The 19,767-nt window shown below is 47.7% G+C and overlaps 1 protein-coding gene across 1 annotated transcript; it reads right to left on the reverse strand.

The window, feature by feature from the left end:
- Positions 1-41: 41 nt before the first annotated feature.
- LOC136965294 (STE20-like serine/threonine-protein kinase) lies at positions 42-19,701 on the reverse strand. Its single transcript, XM_067259389.1, has 18 exons — positions 19,006-19,701; positions 17,421-17,585; positions 14,521-14,569; positions 14,086-14,235; positions 13,055-13,127; positions 12,719-12,913; positions 12,471-12,552; positions 11,098-11,229; positions 10,115-10,906; positions 9,880-10,010; positions 9,010-9,133; positions 8,009-8,188; positions 4,607-4,736; positions 3,725-3,849; positions 3,280-3,471; positions 2,910-3,035; positions 2,642-2,755; positions 42-2,294 (listed from the first exon to the last, which is right to left on the reverse strand). Exons 1-18 carry the CDS (start codon positions 19,159-19,161, stop codon positions 2,148-2,150), a joined length of 3,063 nt encoding a protein of 1,020 aa, XP_067115490.1. The 5' UTR covers positions 19,162-19,701; the 3' UTR covers positions 42-2,147.
- Between the last annotated feature and the right edge of the window lie 66 nt (positions 19,702-19,767).

Raw genomic sequence — 19,767 nt, forward strand, 5'->3', positions numbered from 1 at the left:
GTTTGTTGATGTTGGGATCAGAACAGACACATTTACAGGAAATTGTTTATTTACAATACAATGCCAATCTACAGTACAGGCATACTAAAAACTATATTTGTAACCTTCAGCTTAAAAAATCATATTTTTAGGGTCATTCTTCAATTTCCTCAAACATTCAGTTCAATAATTATACATTTCAGAAATCGAACTGCAATCATGACAAGATAAACATGACATATTGACACATGATTTTTCCAATTATACGTTTCCATCATTTGAGATTTAATATTGCGCCAATGTAAAACCTACAATACCGGTTTATAATAGGGTTTAGTAGATATGTTGTATCCTTATAAATAACTACTTGTACAGTATCTTTATGTAGTGAAAGGCGCACAGCACTCTTTCATGACATGATTTCTGTTTTGTTTATATCAAAACAATAGACCAATTATAAAATACCAATCGACTTACAGTTACTTCCTGCAGCCAATCAGAACAGAGAGAGATGGGACCAATCAGAGGTCATGATGGCCCAAACCAGTCAGGTCCATTTTTTGGAAGTACATGATTGCTATACAACTTTTTAAAACCTCATTAGAATTGCATTTAGACACAAACATTTCCATTATGTATTTTTTGCCCGTAATGTTTCGAAACATCAAGTGAAAAACGGTGTCAGAACATCTGCTTCATCTTTGTTTGATGAAATATATTTTGTATATCTGATCATGATACCGTCAATGAAAGTATAAAGGCCAAGAGAGTTGTCCGACTCCGAAAGCTAGGAATACAGTTTCTTCATATGCATCGTCAACATACTAAGGCTATTAACTAGTTTGATCAAATAGTATCATTGTTTAATGAAAATAACTTGACTGCTATGCAGGTATATTGTGCAGTTGAACGTATCAAGATCTTGCATTTTAGCAGGATGAAGCGTTAATGATAAACACGACTTGAAATTCAAACTAACTGCCTGTTTTATAACACAGACTTTTATCTACTGGTAACGCCACAGAACACAGGCATTCTGGAACCACAGTGATACCTGGTTTTTGCATATATAAACACAGTTTCAACGCTTTCTCCGCAATATGCAAAAAAGAAAAGATGAATGTCAAAAAAGGGTCAAATTGTTAAGAAGTCTGACAGAAAGGCATGCTAATTTAAAAAATAAAAAAAATAAAAAATCTGACAAACTACTGTAATCCTACAACTGTGACTATTTAATGTACAAACTAAAAAAGTATTCCAGAAGATAATCATGTAAAACGTTTTAGAGAGCTGCATTCAAAACCATGCATTAGAATGTGGGAACTAATCCCCATTGAGAACTGCAATTGTGATTCTACTGAGCTAATTATGATTGCTTACAAATTATAGGATTCCTTCATCAAGGTTCATCATAAACACCTTCCAATACCAGAAATGGTCAATTCTATTCAATAATATTATTATTTGTCTCTTACATAGACACAAATATAGAAATTCAAAATAAGTGGTTTATGAATGCCATCCTTCATTATCGTACAAATACTTAGTCGGACAAAAATTCGGCAGCAAGTGTGCTTTGTCAGTTACCGCTGAAATTCAAATAGCCAAATTACCCAGGCACTGGATTCTTAAAAAAAAAAAAAAAAAAAAAAAAAAGAATCAAATGAAAAAGGACTGCATCACTGACATCATTTGACAAAACACTGAGTTCAAAGCAGTTAAGAACCACCATCACAGTCGACAGTCTGACATTGAGGGAAAAAAAAAAAACCCTGTAATGATGATGAATCCAAAAAGGGGGTGGATTTGCCATGGAAAACAGCAGGTCACCTGCAGCTTCTTGAGACGGGCCTCCAGAGACAGAGAGAGGTACGATGCAGGACCCTGTCACATGACGCCTGAGGGCCCACTGTGTCACCAGGAGACACGGGGCAAGGCAGCACAGGTTCAGTCTGTTCAGTCACTCATACTGTGTGTGTGTGCATCTACTGTCCTGTAGTTACAGTGTGTGTGTGTCCACTGTCCATTGTGTGCAAGCATTGTGCATGTCAACAGTGTATGTAAGCCTCCTTATCATGCATGTGAGCATTGGAGTGTATATGTGTGTATAACCTTGGGTGTGTGTGTGTGTGTGTGTGTGGGACCCGTGCCCATCACCGGCTGCTCCCTCAGAAGCCTGTAGAGTGGACAGTGGGGATGGGGTAGAACTTGGATATGCGGCTCTGGGACGAGGGGTTAAGGCACTCGGACTCGCCACTCATCTTGAAGAACACTTCCTGTTCCTGAAGCTTCCTGGCAAACTCGTCCTCCAGCGCCTTGAACGACAACCAATCACAATGTGGGTCAGCTGCCAATCGTGCCGTGGACAAGCTCTAACAGTGTGTCAGTGTTGGGCCTCCCTGTCTAAGGCACGGTTCTCCAATCCTGGTCCTGGAGGGCCGCTGTCCAGCACGTTTGAGATGTTTCCCTGCTCCAGCACATCTGATTCAAATGAAAGGTCATTACCATGCTTCCACAGAGCTTGATAATGACCCATTCATTTGAAACAGGTGTTCTGGAGCAGGGAAACATCTAAAACATGCAGGACAGCGGGCCTCCAGGACCAGGATTGGAGAACCCTGGTCTGGGGGCTAGCAGGCAGGGGGGTGGGTGGGTGGGTCACCTTCTTCCTGGGCCGGAGCCTCTCCCTCCACTCCCTCAGCTCCTGGCTGTGCTCTTCGTCCAGCTCCTTCAGCTTCTGGGTCTCGTGCTCGATCAGGAGGTGGCACTTCTCGTTCTGACGGAACACGCGCACACACATACACACACACGAGTTGTTACAGGCTGCTTCATAGTGATTCACAGGAGATGTGTTTGTGAGAGAGAGATTGAAAGTGTTCATGTGTGTGTGTGTGTGCACCAGTGTGAGTGCGTGTCCTGCCCAGGCCTACCTGCAGCTGCTGCAGCTCCCTGACGTTGGCGTCACACTGCAGCTGCAGGTCTCTCATCTGGTTCTCGTGCTTCTGCTGCTGGTGCAGCCGCTCGTTCTTCTGTCGCTTCTCCTCCTGGGTGGCAAACTGGAAGACAAACACACACACACACCTCGTTATTCGGTTTTCTATCCTCTCAAATTTATTTCAGTCTTGAAGGTTGGGAGGTAGGAAGGACGTGGGACGCCATGACTGAAGGAAGGAAGGAAGAGAGGAAGGAAGGCTAAAACAAATGAAGGTAGGAGGGAAGAAGGGTCTAAAGGAAGGAAGGAAACAAAGAACCCAGTGAGTCAGGAAGGAAACTTAACATGGATGGCGTTTCCCCCCTCACCTGTTTGACCTTCTCCCTCTCCTGCTCGGGGGTGATGACGGCCCCAGTGATGCGCAGGCTCTTCTTGAACATGGCCATGCGCGTCTTGGCCTCGCTGCGCTGGATCTTGGGCAGGCGCGCCCGCTCCTGGGTCTGACGGCTCTTCAGCTCCTCGATCAGACGCTGGTTGTAGCGCTGCATCTGCTCCATCTCCTGCTCCGTGCACACACACACACACACACACACACACAGACAGACAGACACAGAGAGACTTCATGTTATCCCTGTAGAAACATCTATATTTACTTGTAGTGCTCTTCCGTTTTTAACTGGAACTTGGAGAGTTCCAGTTGGAGAGTTCCAGAACTTGGAGAGTTCCAGTTGGAGAGTTCCAGAACTTGGAGAGTTCCAGTTCCAGTAACGTTAGAATTTCAATTGTTCTGTTGGTCTGTCAGGCAGGTCTTACCTTCTCATGCCTCTTGAGCAGCTGGTGTCTCTGCATGAAGTACTGATCCTTGAGCTGCTGTTTCAACAGCTGGTGTTTCTCCTGCAGGTGGCGCTCCTCCAACTCCCACATGGCCGCCTCCCGCGCTGCACACACACACACACACACACACAACACACACGCACGTTAATACGTGTGAAAACACATTGAACACGGAAATAATGCTCACATTTTCAACCGCAGAGATCCTTATCGCATATTTGTGGTCGTCAAACTGGATCAACTTTCTCTGGTCTATGCTGGTACCGCCTCTCTTGACCTACTGCGAGTTTAATATCTAACTGAACTTCCTCCGACACACTCTGAAGTAGGAACATCAACCTGAGCTCCCACAACTCTGGCTGAGTGGGTCTTCTGGAGGGTATGTTTAGTGTAAACCCAGGCCAACGTCTGAGCTCTGGGATCAGGAGTGTATCCGAGTTAGCGTGTATCAGCTCTGCGTTCGGTTCAGTTGAGGGTCAGGGAGTTGGGGCCTGGGTCCGTCTTAGCAGGAATTAAAACACAAGACCTCAGGCTCACCCCGCGGCTTCAAAGAGGCCGTTTGTCCTTCTGCTGTGTCACTGTGAACAGCGGGTGCTGGTTGTGCCTTGCATTGCCCTGTAAGCCTACACTTGCTGTTGCTTTGTTCGCAGTGTAGGAAAAGCATGAGCCTTGTCTCAACGCAGCTGGATGGTAAAAGCCAACCCGCCTTTGTCTCAGAGGTAGAAACCGTTTAACTCCACTATAGGTGAGGTACAGCAGGTGCCACCTGTTAGTCCAGCTAATTATAAATTTGTACCGAGCTAGCTACACTATACATATTTCTTTTAGCGAGCATGCATGGAGAGCCGTCTGCCTCTGTACCTCGGAGGAGCTGCTGCTTGTGGTTGAGGCAGTCCCTCTCGATGGTGGCCAGCTCGTGCTTGTGCTGCTGGATAATCTTCTTCAGAGCGCTGTCCAGATCCTGCTGCTGTTTCTGGAGGAACTCCTGCTCCTGAGCACCGAGGGAAGGAGAGGGAGGGGTGTTAGTACAAACAAGCGTTTACTTCCTGTTTGTGATGAACGGCACACCTGGGGAAGTTAAACGGCAGAGGAGGCCAGAATAATCACTCCAGAGAACACGCACACCAAAAGGAGATTCTGTCCGTTTGATAGGCTATACCGAATTGCTTGTTAGCTTGGATAACTTGGAGTAGTATTGAAATGAACCAAAGAAAAAGGTTACAGGAGATACCCATGACAGTGGCAGATCAGCAAAAAAAAAAAAAAAAATGTCCAGAACCCCAACAAGGGAAGTCAACCTCCATTTTCCCCTCATTACTGGACCTTGAGATCCCCAGACACAGACCCCCCCCCCAGACAGACTGCCAGTTTCATCCCATCTGATGCTAAAAGCCCATCAGTGCACAACAGAGTTGTAATCAGATCATTCGTATGGGCAGGAAGGTTTTTAGACCATAAGGGGCCATGAGTTAGCACCAGGCTAGCCACACTACAATTCACCTCATAAGATGCTAACAAGCTAAACACCAGTAATTAAGTCACCAGTAAGTGTTTCTTTACGGGTTAAAAAGACAGTCAGATGCTGTAATCATCACCATCAGTATCAGTTATGTATGGGTGGATGCTAACTATAGATTTGCAACGTCAAAGAGGTAATACAGATATTTTTTACTATGAGTCACAGGTTAGCATCTGTTTTATCCCGCTTCCAGTTTAATTGTATGGAGATTAGCACTGAGCTAGCAGGAGAGGGTAGCACGATCACACAGCCATCTGTGTAACGGGGTCCTTGATGGGCTAAATGTTAGCATAGGAGTTTACCTCAGGGTAAGCATGGCTTTACCTGGTGTGCCAGACAATCTGACAACATGCTGTCGGTTAGGCTACAGTAAGGTGGAGTTTTTATGTAGACCGAAATCCATTAAACTCGTACTGGTTCTATATATGAATTTGATATATTTCCACTTTTTAGCTGACTCAATATACACTCCATTTTCGTTCAAATCAATCACATTCTATGACCAACATCGGGAGCTCTGGAAAATAACAAGGAGAGAAAGAGAAAGATCACCCACACAACAACACACTTCAAAAACACCCAAGAAGAAGCATCTCTCCCTCGATGTCGATGAGTCGGCCCACTGACAACAAGGAGAGCGCTGAAGACGGCCGTCAAACCAACCAACAGGCCTGGATCAAACACACAGCGTGCGTTTAATTTTAATCAGAATTTGGCACTGCGTACCTTTTGGACCGCTGCCCAGTGGTTCCGTATTCAAGAACTCAACTAAATCAAGTTCACCCAAAGTATTGGCGAATAGTATCTGACCCAGGTCTGAAACCGAAGATGAAGAGTTGTATGGGGGGGGGGGGATTGCTTGACTTACATCCTGTATGGGGGCTTTTACAAGTGTACATGAGGACATGGGCCACTACCTGTAAAGAGGAACAGGTTACACTCCTATTGGACAACACCCTCAGTGGGCTGCATGCTATTCACCCAGAAAACCTGGGTGGCTGAGTCAACCACTGAAAACCCTTTGCCCATAATCATTGAAAGTGAAACAATATATTGATAGATAGATACATAGGAGGCTGGAGGAGAAGTTAAGTAACAAAACATAGGATTGTTTAGAGGCGTTTTATAGTAGAAAGGAGAGAGGAGGTCCTGGCATTCAATGCTTTGCTGCTATCCTGGTCGAAACAGGAATACAGTTCCCTTTAGTGAAACAAGTAGTGGATAATTGACTTTATGAGAACCACAACAACACTACAAGTCAGAGGGGTCAGATGGCTGAACGGTTAGGGAGTCGGGCTATTAATCAGAAGGCTGCCGGTTCGATTCCTGGCCGTGCAAAATGACGTTGTGTCCTTGGGCAAGGCACTTCACCCTACTTGCTTCAGGAAGAATGTCCCTGTACTTACTGTAAGTCACTCTGGATAAGAGCGTCTGCTAAATGACTAAATGAAAGTCTACTAAGAAGGGAATATCTTGAATGAACGAGACGTTGGTAGACTGTTCCGGGATGTTAGTAACCTGTAGCAGGGAACTCAGTCCAAGTTGGAAAGCCACACCAGAGTTTAGTGACAGCTCATGTTACCTCTTCAGATGGGCTAAGGATCATATCCTCTTTTGTACGCCTGATAGCGTTTCTCCGCTGCTTGGCGACCAGCTCCACTACCTGTTGTGAATGCCGGCAGCAAATGGACGACAGGGACGTGAAAACATGCATTAACAACCATAGATATATATAAAGACTCGATGTCTTACGGCGGAGTCTAGAACGTCCGCACATGGCGGCCATCTTGCTACAGTCAACTCGCTCACCCATAACATTGTGTTGATGCTACATGTACTTTTTCAACCGATTTTTAAACGGTTTGGTTTGTTATCAACGTCAGAGATGTCGGTATGCCACTGCATACTTCTATTTCTATTTAAAAAAATATCATTCATAAGTATGCAGTGGCATAACGACATCTCTGACGTTGATAACAAACCAAACCGTTTAAAAATCGGTTGAAAATTGAGCAAGTTATTGTCATTTAAAAAGTACATGTAGCATCAACACAATGTTATGGGTGAGCGAGTTGACTGTAGCTGATGGCCGCCATGTGCGGACGTTCGACTCCGTTGTCCGGCAACGCGGACGAGACATCTACCCTTTATATATATCTATGTTAACAACACCCAAGGCTCACTTTCAGTAAACCAACATGTTGACGAGTAAACAACCTTCACTTTTACCATCCCCCAACGGGGCACATGAACGGGGTTTCAGAACTGGACGCCGTGTCACAACCAGTTGTCGCGTAACCCTTCTAGTTAATCCATATCAGACCCCATCAGAGTGACGCAACCCTAGTTCACCTTTCCAGATCCCGCTGCGATACTGTTGCTTAGAGTAGATTGATGAGAGTTGGCAGGGCTGGACTGATTAAGGCTACTCAAGGTCTATTACATAAATATCTAGAATCTAGCAGCTCAATGGGTTCCCATCAACACCAGTGTCTATGAATAGGTCCTGAGCTGTCATGGTGGCAGGCTTACCCTCTCCCTCTTTATTAGACTCATGTGGGATTTTGGTAAGAGAGGCGAGTTAAATACTGTGTCCATATTGGTCATTTAACTTTCTCTCGTTTTTATTGATATTTTTGTTCTCTCACAGTCACACACACACACACACACACACTTCCCATCCATATCCTCCCAACCACACACTCTTCTTTTCCCACCCCACCCCACTCTCTCTCTCCCCTCACCTCCTTCTTGCGGTTCTTGAGCACGTTCTGGAACTTGGACAGCTCCTTCTCCTGCTCGGCCTTGATGCGCTTGGCCTCGTCCCTCAGGCGGTTGGTGTGCTCCTGCTCCAGGCGCTCGATGGTCTGCTTCTGCTGCCTCTCCAGGTTCTCCACCTCCTGGTCGTACTGGCGCTTCTTGCTCTGCGGGGGGGAGAAGGGGGGGAGGGAGGGTTGGGTCGGGGCGAACACGAAGGAGAGCCTGCGTTTGCCTTCCTTCCGAGGCTTTCGAGCGAGTGAGGACATTTTCGGTTTGAAAGCCATCGTCATTTCCCGCAAGGGAACTTGGATCCGGATTCTGGCTGATGCTGACGGATGGATTACGTTCTTGCCTCGGGGGGTAAACCCGGCATAAAATCCTAAAATCGCAATTCTGGCCGAGCACAAAATCGCATGTAAAAGATATTCACCGTTGTCTTTCGGTCGGATCCTGGGCAATGCATCCCTGCCTCTCCCTCTGTCGAGAATACATGCTTTCTCTGGCTTGTGGCTAGCCTCTAGTTTAAACTGAGTTTGACTGACAGGTCGATTTAAGCAGTGGCCAGGTCCAGAAATAGGTCCTGGGGGAGTGACGATGCAAGAGCCGCCTAGAAGGATTAGAGGCATGGAACTCCTGGGCTGGCACAGACTGGTAGAAACACAGACCGGCTGGGCATGAACTGGGCAGAGCTGAGGAGGGTCACACAGGGTAACTCCAGGAATGAGGAGCGTGCGACTGAATCTAAGAAAGCAGGGCTGAGTAGGAGCGGGTCAAAAAATACCATACCAGGGGTCGTGCATGAAAATAGAACCAAAACGTAGGTCTATTTATGAGACTCATTATGACTCAAATTACAGGGATTTAACAACTTGGCCTCAGGCTATAAACTTGACTATTGGTGAGAGAATCCCTCCTGGTTTTCCTGCGGCGGTCTCCCGGGCTCTGCCCACACACGGGGCCGGTGGGGGAGGGGGGAGGGACTCACGGTGGTCTCCTGCTCGAAGCGTCGGTAGATCTGCTCCTTCTGTTGCTGCAGCTTGTTGCTGAGCTGCTGCTGGGCCCTCTGCTCCTCCTTCTGCAGGAGGCGCAGCTCCCGCAGCTCCTGCCGCCTGGAGGGAGGGGGAGGAGGGGGCGAGAGGGGAGGAGGAGATGGAGGAGGAGAGGAGATGGAGGAGAGTAGATGGGTTAGGGAGAGAGGGGAGGAGATGGAGGAGGGGGGGAGACGGGTTAGGGAGAGAGGGGAGGAGGAGATGGGTTAGGGAGAGAGGGGAGGAGGAGATGGAGGAGGAGATGGAGGAGGGGGAGGAAGAGGAGATGGAGGAGGGGAGATGGGAGAGAGGGGAGGAGGAGATGGAGGAGGGGAGGAAGAGGAGATGGATGAGCGGAGATGGGAGGGAGGGGAGGAGGAGATGGAGGAGGGGAGGAAGAGGAGATGGATGAGCGGAGATGGGAGGGAGGGGAGGAGGAGATGGAGGAGGGGAGGAAGAGGAGATGGATGAGCGGAGATGGGAGGGAGGGGAGGAGGAGATGGAAAGAAGGTGGGAGCGGAAAGAAGGTTGAGGAAGGGAGAGAAGAAAGGAAGACATGAGGAAGGGAGGAGAAGGAGGTGATGGTGCAGGAAGTAGCCTCAGTGTAATCTCTGCTTTGTTTGTCAGAGGAGGGTATCAAGTCACACCCACATTCTCAGTTGAGCTTATGAGATGCACACAGCAGTAAAAATAGATCCCTCATCAAGGTTAAATAAGGTATGTGTAAAACGAGTCATGTCCTAAATGAGGCGTGAGAGGGCTGTCGCACCAAATATTTGCATAGTTTTGCATGGAAAATTCCCATTGCGTGGAGACAGGCAGTTTACCTGAGGAACCTCATCTCCTCGTTTTTGGTGTCGTTGTCGGTGACGATCTTGGAAGTGGTCACGCTGACCTCGACCCCGTCCACCATGAACTTCCTGGTCTTCTTCAGCGTCTTCTTCTGGCGCTTGATATCCTGGCACGACAAAATGGTGGCAATCAACGTGGTGTATATACACCTAAAACAAACGACAATTCATCTGTGATATTCTTTCGGGAAGGTAGAGTAGCATTGCTAACCTGTATGGACGCCGTTCCCGGCTCCTTGGTTTTGGTGAGGAAACTAGAGATGGAGAGGTTGAGGTCTAAGCTGCTGTTATCGGCAGCCGAACCACTCCCCGAGTCCGAATCCCTCTCTTTCTCGTTCTTCCTTTTCTCCGGAGCGACCTTCTCCACCTCCACAGGTGGTTGATCTTGCCCTCTCTCCTTCGCCCTCTCTCCGTGCTCTTCTTCCGGGGCCGCTGGCGATGGAGGGGATGGCTTGTGCTCGTCGGGTAGCGTCAGGGTGACCCTCAACCCTCTCGTGAGCTCCTCGTCGGTGGGTTGGGCCGGAGCTTCCACGGCGTCCATCTTTTCTTCCTTGACCTCCGACCCTTCAGCCTCGTTGGTCTGGACCTCGGCCGTGTCCAACTCCTTCTCCTCCTCACTGGCTAGCTCCAACTCCTCCATCTCCTTTACCGGTGGAACCGGTTCCTCGGGTTCCACTGGTTTCTCCCCTACGTCCGGTGAGGCAACTTCTTCTGCTTCCACAACCACCTCCTCATCTTTCTTCGCCTCACCCAGCTTCGGTGTCATCTCCCCGTCCTCTACTGGAGTGCTCGGGGTCTCCTCTGCCTTTGCCACTTCAGCAGGGGCAGGAGGAAGCTCCACGGAGTTTGCGTCTACAACATGGTTCCCCGCTGGTACGTCGACGGCTGACGGGAGAATCACCTCAACCTTCTCAGGGACAGACTCCAAGATGGAGGGAGACAGGGGAGTCTTCTCATCCTCAGAACTTGCCACACTAGCGTCTGATGGGGCACGCTTGTGACCCTGAGGTAAAAACGGGGGGGGGGGGGGGGTAGTTGAATATTCAAATATAGCATAACACAGCAGCGATTAGAAAAGCTCTCGCAACAGAGAACGCATTTGACAAAATTCAGGAGTCAAACATAAAGGCTGTGGCGTGAGCTCTTTTCATCACGTCAGGTTCGTGACGTCACGACAACCCTGCTCCAACTCACCAGCTGTGTCTCCGTGTCCTCCTCCTCCTCCTCCTCCTTGTGCTCCTCGATCTCCTCCGTCACCTCCGCCTTGGCCTCGGCGATCAGCTCCCTCAGGGGTCTGCTGTCCGTCACGCTGCTCACGAATGGATGCTGCACACCGCACGCACAAACCAGACGCCATACTGAGCACACGGAATAGGACCTTTTTTTATTTTATTTTTTTATTCAATTTTGTGGCGTTCATAAGTCGATTTTATTCAGAGTGATGTGCATGGGGGGGATTTGGACCTGGGATCTATTGATCTGTCGTCAAATGGGCTACTGCTGAGTTGTAAACATCACATTTTTTTCTGACAATATAGGCTATTCTGATCGAAACATCAAATGCAAATGACATTTTTCTGTCATGTCTGTTCCATTCTCTGAATGAAATCGTTTGGAGACGAGAACGGGAAAGTAGACAGAATGGTGCCGACTCCACAAATCTACTTACAGTTTGTCGCACAAATGATGTTAATGCCCAGCTTTTGAAATCTCTACAAAGGCTTCTTAAAACCAACAGACCTACCTTCTTGGGCTTAGATGCCTGTTGCACATAATATATCACCGGTCTGAAAATATGCAGCTTCTTGGATATCAAGACAGACATGGGCGGCAGACTGGTGTTCTGTACTTTCAATCCCATTTAGATGTTTCGCTTTTCTTCCCAGAAAAAAAATAGAATCCTCCTACAGTATCCTGCTGCCGTACAGGCACGACTGTGAAGTCTGGCGCTAGGGACAAACTCCAAACACGACTTATCTCTTCACTGTCCCGCCCTTCATTCTCTTAAGTCGGTAAGTAACCTGGCCCGTGTTGGCAGCGGCGCCTTAAACCCTCTGGAAAAGAAAAGCCTGTTGTGCTGACGTAGACAGGCGAGAGGAGAGGGAGGATGAGCCGCGGAGGAGGAGGGGAGGGAGGGAGGGTGAACGAGGCGTTAGGCCCAAGGTGTCCAGGCAACACAGATGCCCAGGGTGAGCAGGTGTCGGCTCAGGCTGGGCCTTGGGGTGAGGAGAACGGGTGGTCACTAGGGAGGGGGAGGAGTGGAGAAGCGGGAGGGGGAGGGACAGGTGTGAAAGGGGGTGGGGGGGGAAGGGTGCTGGGTGGGGAGAGGGGGGCGAGGCTGGGGGTCGCTGGGTAAAGCTTCACGCTAGCTACGCGTGCTCATGGGTCTTGCGTTTGTTTGGTGCGTACCATGCGCACATCTCCCCAGGTGTTGAGCGGGCGGGTGTGTGAATACCAACAGAACTGTGTCTCTGTACTTACAGAGGGGTTGAGAGAGGGAGGAAGGGGGTCGTGGTTACCTGTACAATGGATGGCGAGGGGGGAGGTGAGGCGAGGGGTTCACTTACCTGTAGAAGCTGAGCGGTGTTCCACCTGTTGTCCACGTTCTTATCCAAACACCTCTTCAGGAAATCGCTGAACTCTGGAGACCTGAGAAGCAAGTTGGAGACATGTTTAAGTTAGTTTACGTCCCAGTCATTTTAACCTGACTCTCTAGATGGTTTGTTACACAGACATAAGAAACGACTTACATGCTACATAAAACACGCTATCTCTCTCGCACACACACACACACGTCCAGTGACAATGGACTCACCATCGTGACGGCTGCATCAGGGTAGGAGGGTCGGCCTTGGCTATTTTGAGGAGGACTCGCATCGGGTTCATCTCGTGGTTGGGCGGTTCGACCTGAGCCAGCTCGATCAGGGTCACGCCCAGGGACCAGATGTCAGCCTTGTAGTCATAGGGACGGTCCTTAGATGTCTCACACATCACCACCTCCGGAGCCATCCTGGGACCAATGAGAATTGAGGATTTTAAGAATAGTTTGGACTTTGTGTGGAACTTTTTATTTGTGCAGGTTTCGATAGGTGTCCATGAAGAAGCGTGAATCTTCTAGAAGATATTTCTCCCTTTGTCGTGGGTGACTCACCAGTATGGCGTCCCAATGAAGGAGTCTCTCCTCTGCAGAGTTTTGGTGTTTTTGGCAGACACCCCAAAGTCAGCTGGAAGCCACATGTAATTAGAGACAAACAGATGAGACACTGAAATGCAGACAAAGCTCATTTCATCGACAACAAACCCTGACAAAGCATCACCACCGATTAAAGTAAACAGGCGACCCTATGCTAATCTCGTTAGCGTAAAACAGAGAGACTTATGCTAATCTCGTTAGCGTTAAAACAGAGAGACCTATGCCGTAGCCCTGCTTTCATAACGCCTACATCCGGCCGGTGACGCCAGGTTGCGTTCACGCTGCCCGCCACTCGTCGTCACAGAGTTTGTCCCCGGGCGGTGCGTGCCACATGCGGACATCAGCCATTTGTCAGGTCGCGCGAGGACACACTAGGCCCCCCTGTGCGTGCGCAATCACAGCGGCCCTGTTCCCTCCACCAGTGATGACTCACACCAGGAAGGATCTGGATGCCTCACGGCGGCAGCTGTGGCAGCTTACTGTGCACAGCGCTGTGTGAGTCAGGGGGACAATACAATAAGCTGCCTCATGCTGTCCAACCCAACAAGCTGGCCGTCTCTACACTCTAATACGACGCTGCAGGGGTACGTGGGAAGTTAGACTGTGGCACATGCACTGTAGATGTGATTAATATACTTTATGTTATTCCCTTAAATGTTGACAAGGGGCAGTGTGTGAACGGCAACAACAAGTTTCATCTATACATCAGTCTTTTACATTGAGAACACAGGGGGAACATAGTTTCCGCATGACATTTGTAAAAGTTGCCCATCAAAAACAAATGCTGGAGTTGCTTAATACACTGAGGAAATCTGGTCATCCTAAAACATCTGTCCTCTGTCCTCCCACAAGGTTTCAAGCAAGTAAGATTCAACATGTGTGTGTGTGTGTGTGTCTGTGCTCTGTGTGTGTGTGTGTGTGTGTGTGTGTGTGTGTGTGCTCTGTGTGTGTATGTGTGTGCTCTGTGTGTGTGTGCTCCTCTCTCTCACCCAGCTTGACGTCTCCGTCCAGAGAGACGAGGATGTTCCCAGCCTTCAGGTCTCGGTGGATCACCTTGTTGTCATGGAGATAGACGAGGGCCTGGAGGGTCTGCTTGCACACCACTCTAATTTGAGGCTCCGTCAGGGGCCTTTCCAGCTCTGGACACACACACACACACATTCTTAGAATTCCTTTCTCAGTCACACACACTCTTCCTCGTAGGCACTAATAGGACTGAAGATCATATTAGGACTAAGCTGGTTTACCATTTAGAAAACATTGAACAGTGCATGGGAGGTCTTTCTTTTGGAGCCCCCTCTGTGCCCGTGCCACGGTCGGCATAACAGCATCACTGACGTCGAGTCTCGGCTTTTGCTGATTCGTTTTAAATGTTCGCGAATGTTTTATTTTAAGCGTGGGCGCTGCAAAGAATGCTGACTCACCCAGCATCACTGCGTCCACCGCTCCGCCTGCACAGAACTCAATCAGGATCTAGAGAAAGGCCAAGAGAGACACAGAAAGAGGGAGAGACACACACAGAGAAGGAGAAAATGCTTAGTTGATACATCTCCAACATGACTGTGAGCTGTATTTCCGATTACTAAACCACAGAAGGGAACAGCAAGCATTGTATTTTGCCTGACAGGAACAGTGTCACACCGACACCGTGTCCAATGTCGGCATGGACACGAGTCAGCGCGATGCCACGTAAAGCAAGCTGCCGTGGCAACAAACACACGGACAACATTTGCAGCGTTAATGAGCGTAAGGAGCAGTAATCCCTGAGTTTCCCCCTCAACACACAGGTATCCATGTTACAGAGCTCCTTCCTTCCTGTCTCTGATCTGGCTTTCCGGTCTTCCGATCCCATTCACAGGGGTCTTACAGGTTCTCAAGGGGCAAACATCCACTTAACTCTACCCATCCAATCAGTCACTCCACATTTACAATCAACAAGCTTAGCCAGACTTGATCACATGACCTACAGCACCAACTTGACCAGTAGCCTGTCTGCCACCCTACTTTCCAGTTCCATTCAGAGGTTTGCCAACATTTGTCATTTGTCATGACAAATTATTTAGGGACGGTCATCTGTTTTGGCCCTGGCCCAACTATCTGAGACAATTTAGGAGTAACTGCAGTATGCTGATCCCTTAAAGGGTTTTAGAAGTTCTCAAGATGGCCGCTGGTATAAGAGGATTGGCCAGCAAGAAGGCCGGCCGCTTTAAGGAAGGGCTTCTCACAGAACCATAGCGCCTCTAGCCCCTGGATAGAAACGTATCCCTTCTCTTCAAACAGGATTAGGAGGTTTAATGCGCAGTGCATATAGTTAGTGGGTTAGTCTAACAGTAGCTACAGTTAGCTAGCTGGCTAGGTATTTGTGAGAGCGTGTTAGTGTAGCCTAGCAGGAAACTCGAGCCATTGCTGATCAACAATAACGTAATAATCAATTGTTGCATGATCTGGTGGCACAGGAATACTGACACGTGATTGACAGTTAACACCTCACTTCCTCATAGCCCATCCTGCAGGCTGGTCGATCAGCATTCTGTGAAAGTTTATATTTACACCCTTATCGTTCCCATACTATCAGGGGCGTCAGGTGGCTGAGCGGGGAGGGAAGCGGGCTAGTAATCTGAAGGTTGCCAGTTCGATTCCCGGTCATGCCAAATGACGTTGTGTCCTTGGGCAAGGCACTTCACCCTACTTGCCTCGGGGAGAATGTCCCTGTACTTACTGTAAGTCGCTCTGGATAAGAGCGTCCGCTAAATGACTAAATGTAAATCTTCCTGATGCACTTCAGTGGAAACAAAAACAGCCTTCAATAGCTTTCAGCCTTCCGTGAAAAACAAAACACGAGACTGCTGAGAGCCCTGGTCCTTCAGACAGTCTGGTCCATTCACAAGGGGCAGGATCATGTTGTATCTCTGTAGGCGTGCTGTTGTTTTAACACTGCTGGCTTTGCACAATAGGCCCCACAGAGAAATCTGTACAGTGGGGGTGTACACAGAGGGACTACAGAGCAACGACTGCACATGTACACACACACACTCTCACACACACACACACATGCGGAGCCATTCACAAGGTACCGAGGACATACGTGTGAGAGCACCCACAACAACAAAGGTCATAGGTCAGTGATGTTGCGGACGGGAGTCGTGCAATGGTGTGAGAGCCGTGGTGACAAGTATGGGCGGGAGGGAGGGTGACTGAAATGCCAGTCGTGCAAGATGTGCTAAGCACAACAATATCTCCACTCTGGCCTCTTCGTGTCCTAGCTACACCGGGGAGAGTGCCGTGTAAGCCCAGATAAAAATCAATAGACAACCTCCCATTTGGACTGGAGCCATTGTTCAGCAGACAATGGGGAGGAAAGGGACCGAGCATTGGCTTGATAACGCGCTGTAACCAAACACCCAGGTAATTATGACATTTTCCTCATGACTGGAGACGAGGCCTCCGTGGACGCTGTTGCTGGGATATTTTGATGCCGGCCAGAGCCTCATACTTCTTATTCTTCTACTTCGAGAATACCCCTCTCTTGTTCCATTTGGCCCACTTTGCTGAAGACTTGTATCAGATAGCACAAAAGTTGCATTGACCTCCTAAATATAGATTTCTTCCGCCGCCCGTTATTCAATAAACAAGGCTTTGATCTTGCCTGAGAGGTAACTAATGATGTGATTATAGATTCATACAACATACTACAGAAGTAGTAGTACTGTACTAGCTTGTATTACTTTAGCATTCCTATATACATTCACATTCACCTGCCACTTCTTTTAAAGCGATGTAGAAATAGTGCCTACTAAAGTAACTTCAGAGTGTATATATAAGTAATTTACCACGACTGAACGGAACAAGAAGACTATCTAATGACTGGATAACGATTTGGCTAATCTCTGCACTTCCTTAGTGCAGTACTGGAATATTAATGACCACTTTCCCTCAGCAGTGTGCAGCAGACACCGACTACCACAGGTGTTCCCTGGACACAGTCACATAATGCCTCACTTACCTCATCTAATGAGAATTCACGAACCTCAACCTCACTGAGAATTAAAAACAGAGCAATAAAAACAGAGATATGCCTATCTGTCGACTCCCAAAACAAACACAGAAGACATCTCTATAGACTTCTCATCCGGTTTGATGATTAACCGCAATGATTTCATTTCATCTCGCTGCTAACATGGACTTTGGCACCAAAAGTTGATGGGCCAGGTATTTTTTTTTTTTTTTATCATCAAGACTCACCTCAGCCTACAAAAGCAGAAGAAGAACAATCGACATCAGCTCTTGACTACAACCCCCAGAGCCTCCTCCTGGTCCCACTCACCCACAGCTTGCTCTCATAGTAAAAGGCATCCAGCAGCTTGACGATGTTGTGGTGGTCGCAGGAGGCCAGGATATCGATCTCCACCATGTAGTCCTCCAGCTCCTCCTCGGTCTTGGTGTCGATCACTTTGGCTGCTGCCAGGATGCCTGTCTGCTTGTTCTGAGCCTGTGGAAGCAGAAGAAGAAACGCGAGGAGGAGCAGAGAAGGACGGGGGAGATGCAATAAGTTGGGGTTCATTTGGAGTTGCCTGAGAGAAGGATGGAGAGGTTCTGCGTTGTCCTCTCCTTAGCACCAGAGGAGACTAGACTTGCAGATGAGCACATTTTTATTGGACATTACTAACACGTTGTTGAGAAAAAAAAAGAGATTAGATATAATGCTGCACTGGGGAAGTGGGCCTTGTGATATGTTCCCATTCACATTATCTCTGTTTGCTTTGGCCCTTCTGGAAGCAGGATGTGCTTGATGGGGTCGTCGTGGTGACATGGGATACAGCCACTTCCTCACGACTTGGGCGTGTCCTGAGGTCAGCGTGTCCAAACAGCACTGACACCCAGCACCCCCCCCCCCCCTCCGTTAACACATCCAAAACACAATTAGTGTTCTAGAGCTTCTACCATTTCACTACTGTGAATCGATGGGGAGGTTGGAGTCAGTCCAAGAGTGAGTCATCACCTAGACTACAGACAGGAAGCAGGGTACAGTTACTCTGCAATTTCCAGGGTACTTGGTCCGGGCTGACTTCTGTAAGTTAGTCAAACATTCACTCATCCTAATAATTACAAACGAACGCTGTTTCATTGGAAAAATGTTGCTTCAGATTGAGCCTACTGTGGCCACATAGGTTTTTAGGGTGTTTTGAAAGGACTGTAGGCAGGCTACACTGTAATTATTAAACAGAGAAAAACATCACAGGAGCCTGAACAAAACTAAGTACCGGGCCTTATAATAAAGCCATTACACAGGTTCCAAAATAGAACACAAGGCAACAAACATGGTGGTAATTGGGTGCTCAGTTGCATTCCATGAAGCCCCCTGATCCTAGACTTGGCCAGGACCATCATGGGAGATCACATTCAGTGTCACTCACACAAATGGACCTTTTGGATCTGCCCATGCATTGAGGTCACTGAAAACAGAGGCATTATTAAAATACTTAATAGGAATTTATCTCACACCCTAGTTTTCCTGCAGTTGGGGTAGAGAGGGGGAAGAGAAACAATGGCTTTGCTGGCTGTGTGCTGTGTGGATATGGCCTTGCTTAAGTATAGGAAAACAAAGTTATAATTGTGTAGGCAATAAGGTCCAGAGGTGAAGAAATATGCTAAGACAATTTACAACACTGGTATTGGCACTTCGTTTAGGTCGAGAGCTATGAGCTATCCTACAAATCGTACAAAGGTTAGCATGTCAGCGCAATCACAGAGCGCACTACGTGACTGACTTGTCCTCAATCTTTTCTGGATCACTGTTTACATAATGTGAAGAATGTGATGAAGCAAAGATGTCCAGACAGCATTGACCCAGTGGACTGTCGACTGACGACTCCTTACAATAGAATGCTATTAAGTACCCAATAACCTACCTTGTACACTTTACCAAACGCTCCATCTCCAAGTTCCCCGATAATGTCCCATATCTCCTCAGGATTCTCGTCCCGGTGGACGTGTTCATATTGCTTTTTCTTCTTTTCAGCACCCAATTTGAATATTTTACGAAAATTAAAGAATGACATGCTCATGCCTAGGGTGCTTCTTCAGTTGGAAAGGTGACAAAGGAATTAATCTCTCTGGTGTCACTGAGGCTTGTATTGGGCCTATTGCATTCTACTGTATGGAAACGAATAGGAAATATACAGTCTTTGAAGAGATCTTGTAATCAATATCTTGTAGCATATTCATTCAGTAAAATATTTACCAAAACTTAATAGTGGAGAATTCCCAATCAATACCATCAATGGCAATATCATCAACCTTATCCGAGTTTAAATAATAAAGATTCTTCGCACATCATGGTTTATCATTTCCTGTACCAGCAACAATGTAATTCGCATATTTTGTCATTGTATCCGTTCAGATAATGGACTTTCTCGGGGTAAAGTACCACGCGAAGCTCTTGTTGTTCTCCCAACTCTGAAACAGACTGGCCCGAAAACGCAATGCTCTGGATATCTTTCCTTAGCCAAAAAGCTAAATATACAAACTATTGACGTCTTCAAATAATTAAATTCCAAAGGAAAAATTACACGTTTCCTCAAAAGTCAGATAAGTGTGGAAACCGTAAACACCAAACGTCGGTATACGGTAAAACCAATCTTCTTTTCCTTGGCGAAGCACGGGGTCTAGTA

The sequence above is a fragment of the Osmerus mordax genome, chromosome 21 (assembly GCF_038355195.1).
Source record: "Osmerus mordax isolate fOsmMor3 chromosome 21, fOsmMor3.pri, whole genome shotgun sequence".
Lineage (NCBI taxonomy): Eukaryota > Metazoa > Chordata > Actinopteri > Osmeriformes > Osmeridae > Osmerus > Osmerus mordax.

Excerpts from the sequence above, each read along its gene's own strand:
- LOC136965294 (XM_067259389.1), bottom strand. The coding sequence starts at position 19,161 with ATGAGCATGTCATTCTTTAATTTTCGTAAAATATTCAAATTGGGTGCT. Across the intron at positions 11,230-12,470 it reads ACACCGCTCAGCTTCTACAG|CATCCATTCGTGAGCAGCGT; the intron begins GTAAGTGAACCC and ends TGCGGTGTGCAG. Across the intron at positions 10,011-10,114 it reads CGGGAACGGCGTCCATACAG|GATATCAAGCGCCAGAAGAA; the intron begins GTTAGCAATGCT and ends TTGTCGTGCCAG.